General features: G+C 38.8%; 1 protein-coding gene across 1 annotated transcript; it reads right to left on the reverse strand.

Moving 5' to 3' along the window:
• Positions 1–53: 53 nt before the first annotated feature.
• Positions 54–5,240, reverse strand: setb (SET nuclear proto-oncogene b). Its single transcript, XM_030354103.1, has 8 exons — positions 4,964–5,240; positions 3,576–3,633; positions 3,327–3,469; positions 2,942–3,045; positions 2,582–2,695; positions 2,298–2,465; positions 1,551–1,676; positions 54–933 (listed from the first exon to the last, which is right to left on the reverse strand). Exons 1-8 carry the CDS (start codon positions 5,031–5,033, stop codon positions 919–921), a joined length of 798 nt encoding a protein of 265 aa, XP_030209963.1. The 5' UTR covers positions 5,034–5,240; the 3' UTR covers positions 54–918.
• Between the last annotated feature and the right edge of the window lie 776 nt (positions 5,241–6,016).

The following is a 6,016-nucleotide window of genomic DNA, read 5'->3' on the forward strand; positions in this document are numbered from 1 at the left end:
CAAGCAATGGCAATAGTTATCCATAGGTCATAAAATCTACACAAAGACAAGTATTGGAAATTTGTTATCGGTTTAATTTATGATTACATTATAAGGGACAATTTATCTTATTATTTTGAGTAGAAAAACCTCTGGTAAAGTCTAAAAATTATTCAATCATTCATGCTGATTGCTTTTATTACATAGCATATTTTACACTTTGCTATAAAATGAACAAATATCACAGGCTAGCTGGATCCTTTATTACCCGCCCCACAAAATTGAACACAAAATACATTTTATTTTTTATTACAAATTGAATCCGAGCTTTAGCTGCTGGATGATAATAACAAGTGAACAAACATACATCCATTGATATGCCCCCCATTAACCCCACCATTCTCTACCTGTCGACATTCAGTCCTCTCCAAAAATGTTAACAAATTTTAATACTGGCATACCAAGATAACCCCTGAAATGTTGAAATGAACAAGCTGGTACTTAAATTCAGTACAAAAAAGGAAACGCAAAATTAGGCTCCCAAAACCACAACTATTCTAGACTTAAAGTAGTAATTGGATGGATGCATTAATTCAACACCGCAGCCTAGTGTATTTCCATCCATCACCACAATACAAAACATTTGATATCTGCATTAGACAAGCAGCAGTTAAATGTATACATAGATGTTTGCATATCTTCTTTTGATGTGATAATAGACAAGACTTTCTAGAGAACCACCCTGAAACTATGACTAAGAAAAGGCTCTTTGTCTTGAAACATGGCTTGTATGACAGGCCATGACTGGTACAGAAATATGAAGCATTTACCGAAAAAAAAAAAAAAAAAAAAAAAAGGAGTGGGAAACTTGAAAAACACACAAAGCGAGTTGCTTCCTAGGGTCGAGAACGATGAGTGGTAGACATATTCTTCTGAAGCTTAGTTGCCATTATCCTGAAAGACATGAAAACATCAATATATACACTACTACATGTCTACACACACAAACAATACAACAAATGAATGTTAATAAACTATATAGTGAGCTTAAGACAGGGACCAGACCCTCTTAGTAAATTGATGAAGTCTTTTTTTTTTTTTTTTTAAGTTCAACCTGGACTATGAAGGAAATGAATGCCTCCATGAAAAAAAAAAAAAAAGGACATTGATAAGGGTTAACTGTTGGAACAGAGGCCTGTTGATTGACAGAACACTAGTGTGTTTTACCACATGAAGAGGCTAGTGTTTAACAACAAGCCACCATAAAGCAAACTAGGTATGCAACTAACAATAACTAAGCTGTTTATAAAATTGTTTATATATTTTTCCGTTTCTTTCAGAGTTCACGAGAAAATAAGATGTCCTTAATTACGGCAATGACAAGTATACAGTGGCAAAAATATTATTTAAAATGTTCTTTTCCTTGATTTCCCATCTAAAGAAAAAGCTCAAGCTATACATTTTATTATTCGAAAAACCTGACTGAATGCAATATGATGAATCAAATTAAAAGGACTAAGTTTACTTTTGGCATCAAATAGCCTTAATAAAAATAATCATATTTTGGTTACCTCGCCATCTTCTTCGTCCTCATCATCGTCATCATCATCATCTTCGTCTTCCTCATCAATATCTTCTAGGGCATCATCCTCTTCCCCATCTTCATCATCATCGTCATCCTCGTCCATGTCAGGAACCTTGGGAATATTTCAGAAAATACATATGGTTAGAAATCTAGTTATGAACATATGCATTTATTTAGAAATACAACAGAACTACATGACCCTTTTTGTACCCCATTAGGCGAATTTGCACAACATCATACACTTCTATAACATAGTAATATCATTGACCTACATTCAGTAGTCCTAATTCCTCCACATATTTAAAACCTGTAGGCATGTTCTGTCAATTTCCGTAGCGATTCCATCAAATCTGGAACCAATCCCATTCCTCCTATGCATTGTTCCCCCCAGCCCCATCCGGTTTGACTTGCGATTCAGAGGATAAAGCTGCTTTCACCTCGCCGCCTCCATTCATTTCAATGAGGGAGGGGTGGCGGTTACAAAAGCGGCTGTAAACCAGGAAGCGGTTGCCGCCCATGTGAAAGCGCACCGATTTTGCCCTACCACTCAGATTTCCCCGTGTTGAAACTTTCAGCGGCAGTAGCACTCAACGCCTGGCCCTTCACACCGCCGCGCTGAACCCTCCGGCAGCGAGGCGGTTATAAGGGCGGTTGCCGCGCGGCGGTGTGCAAGCACCTTAAGGCTAGTCAGATTGGCTGTGAAAGTCATTACGGTCGGCAGCGGGGAGCCTACCAGGTAGTACTGTAAGGGGTTGGGCCAGATGTCGTCCTTCATGACCTCTCCCACCTCATCGGCCCCAGAGTCAGTCTGGTCCGTGAACCATGTGAAGAATGTCTCTGTGTCCTCAAAACGCCTCTTCTTGCCTACTTTGATTTGAGGCGCTGTGCGTTTGGTCAGGTCCTGGATAATGCAAATATATTATATACATTTTTTACATGTAGATATGCTTATGCAAAAATGTAGACAATCTGGTAATTTCTCAATTCTAAATTCATATAAACCACAGGTGAACAAACCTCCCCAGGCTTCCATTTGATTTCACTCGACTTGGAGACGGGATCTCCGGTCTCGTTCAGGTGGAACTCTTTGGAGAGGACTTTGTTCTCGAAGTAAGGATTCTCGCCAAAATACTGAAAAGGAATATTTACATGATTCACGTCAATTGTGAGAAACAGTTTCAATGCATGTTGTCTTTATATCTATATATATATATTAAAAAAAACGCAGCAACATGAACTAGGATCAGTAGTACCAAACTGCTCTAGTAGCAGGTAGGAGTTAAGAATCCAGCAGATTTCCATGCAGATGACAAACATTCAAAATATATATATATATATATATATATATATCATTGACAATTGAATGAGCCCACTCACAAAATCAATTCTGTATCCTGACTTGATATCTTCAAACTCTGCGACCTCCACCCTCTTCAAGTACTGAAGGGCTTCCTCATCCTCCTCTCCCAGAATAGCGGCAACTACAAAGATTGTAAGGGTGGACCATTTCATGTACAATCAATTGAACAGCCTAGTCACTTTGCCCTTCAACTTCAGTTGAATGGCACGGTCCATATGACTTTAAGTCTGTTCTTCTCCATCAAATTACTTCCAATTTAAAATCAAGTAAGTGAATTTCTTAAAAAAAAGAAAAAGTAACCTTACAGAAACATACACTGAAATGTATCCATTATTTTATCAGACACCTGTCTGCATCAACAATACACAAATAAGGCAGCATTATGTGAAAATAAGAAATTACCTTGTGGATGGTGGACAAATGTTGTGACCCAAAAGTTAGGAATTTTAGCAATGAGCGCCGATCTCTTCTGATAGAATGGCTGGCGTAGTTTGTTGTACTTCTGCTCAACTTTTAGAATTTCTTCACTGGCCTGCTCATTTAGTCTAGGAGAAATCATCAAATAAAATGAATTAACAAAAACGTGGTACAAAAAAAACCGTTATAAATATATTTTTACAATTGCAGTGATCATGGAATATATAATTTTACCTATCAATTTCATTCTGTACTTCATCAATGTGTTCGATGGCTTCCTGTTGATCTTTTTCTGAAATATAAATGATTATTTAACAGAACATAAATAAAGCTTGTCCGCAGAAATTTGAATTAAACATAACATGGCAATGCATTGATTTGTCCCAGGGTCCTTCTTTTCACATGAGTCTCGGATACAGTCTATTATAGCTTCCTGTTGCCATTAGGCCGCGTGGTTTAAATACATTTTTTAGCTCCGATTTCTTGCGATGCGTTCACGCAACCTGACCAATGACGGTCAAACCATGTTGAATTCGCGCTGCACATACGCCATTGTGTGCAGCAGATGTTACTTCATGTTAAAACAAAAGCTTCATGTTGATTTAACAAAAGAAAAAGCAACGGAACTTTAATTCAAAGAAATTAATACGTCGCCACCCTTTTTGCTTCAGGGTCGTTTTCGCAACTTTCAAGTAATCTTTCCTGCGTTACCATAACTAGTGAGTGGTCTGGGCAAAAATGACAAAAAGGAAAGCTAATAAACACCACACTTCACACACCGCCCATTATATCCACGGCGGAAGTAGCCATAGCAACTCGTCTGCTAACTACTTCGGCTTGAATGGGTGGTTTACAGAGTATCAGGGTTCGGTTTTACACCACATTTCGGCATGTTTTTGTTCACACACGGTACTCGACTTAAAAAAATAAAATCTCCCGACCCGAGCACGAAGTAGTCAAAGTCTTAGATATATCCATTGTTATTCACCCGAGGGTCCCGTCATGCGGTTCTCAGTAGCAGGGGTCCAGAGTCAGGACTAGGTTGGCCATCACCCCACTAGTTAGTTTTGTTTTGTTTACAAACCCTTTCGGCCACATAAGACTGAAAGCCAAAATACAGACATCATGAATCCTAAATAAATACGTTCTGGATGTCGAGAATCTAACTATAGTGATACGCGATGTACTCCAGTCAACCTAAAGCTCTCGTCCTTAAAGCTAGGCTCGTTAAAACCATCCTTCACAATTGATATATTTTTTTAGATTCTTCAAACTCAACAATGGTCGAATCAAACCTGTAAAGTTAAATGGGGCTAAGGTGTCGGACGTGGGCTCACTTCCAACAGTGCACTGATAACAACTACGTTAGCTTACCAGGACACGCCGTGCAACACAATTCATTAAGATAGCATTAATTATAATACGCAATAATGCAAACTCTCGAAGTGGTCAGACCCCAAATATAACTAATAAACTGGTCCGTCTGCGAATAACAATATCATGCATGATTCAAAAACAGAACGAATGGCCTGAATGCAAAGATACGTAGTAAAATAGCGCTAAAAGCAACAAAACAATTGAATATGGCGTTGTACAAGGATACCGCCATTCCTTAACCTTACCAGAAGTCTCCTTCTCTCCATCATGGTTGGAGTTCTCCTTCTTACTCACTTTCGCCGTGGACGCCGACATTGTGTTTTACCCAATGTCTCTGTGTCCGATTGAATTGTCGAAAGTATAGTTACAAAGTATATTAGGCGCCAGAAGTTAGTTGCACGGAGTGCTGCCCACCATGTATCCCCACAATGTGGACGACGGGAGGTTCTTGCACAGAACACACACGCTTCTATTCTAGCCTTTTTCTGGTCGCTCGGCAATGACTTCACGGTGCATTACCGCCCCCTACTGACCGGGTGTGTACATTGGCCGTTTTAAAAGGAGGCGTGCACAGCAGAGGGGCCTGCACACACGTATGCAGCTCATACAATTATGCAATTTATTTATGCGATCGATAGCCGGATTATGATACTCGACAATTATCAATGTCCAGTGCTATATTATGCTATATTATGTGACATAACATGCTAGCTCTATATCTCACCTATATTTTGGGCTCACCACTCTCACTAATATGGACTTCGGTCTTTGATCTAGGCCCATTGCCTCTCAAAATTACTGAATATATGTGGATGTATATCCATTGGCCAAACACTTTGGCCCATAATTTAAATTGTACGTGTTTTCTAAGTACTTGGAATATCACTGCAGGTTAGTGTTGAATTGTATTGTTTACATGTTTAAAAGGTAATCTGTAACACTGTCAAGTTAATCTGACATCTATTAATTGTCCATAAAATATATATGGTTATGTATCTTTGGCATGTCCACCTACTACAATATCATTTCCATAATAAGATAATTTAGATAATTTAAATTAAAATGCTTATAATAATCTAAGATTTTAAACCGGGAAATAACCAAGGGGTTTCGGCCCTTCACCTGCCTTGATGGACTTTCCTGATGGACTTGATGGACTTTCTTGACCCACACATTCAAAGCACCTTTCAAAGCACCTCGTCGGCAGCAGAAGGTATCGCAGTATTCAAAGTAGACTGGCAGGTGCTTTGAACAATGCGACATGATTGGTTACTTTATTGATCTGTCACTCTGAAGTC

This window comes from Gadus morhua, chromosome 4 (genome assembly GCF_902167405.1).
Source record: "Gadus morhua chromosome 4, gadMor3.0, whole genome shotgun sequence".
In the NCBI taxonomy this organism is placed as follows: domain Eukaryota; kingdom Metazoa; phylum Chordata; class Actinopteri; order Gadiformes; family Gadidae; genus Gadus; species Gadus morhua.

Excerpts from the sequence above, each read along its gene's own strand:
- setb (XM_030354103.1), bottom strand. The coding sequence starts at position 5,033 with ATGTCGGCGTCCACGGCGAAAGTGAGTAAGAAGGAGAACTCCAACCAT. Across the intron at positions 3,634-4,963 it reads TGGAGAGAAGGAGACTTCTG|AAAAAGATCAACAGGAAGCC; the intron begins GTAAGGTTAAGG and ends TTTATATTTCAG. Across the intron at positions 3,046-3,326 it reads ATTTGTCCACCATCCACAAG|TTGCCGCTATTCTGGGAGAG; the intron begins GTAATTTCTTAT and ends CAATCTTTGTAG.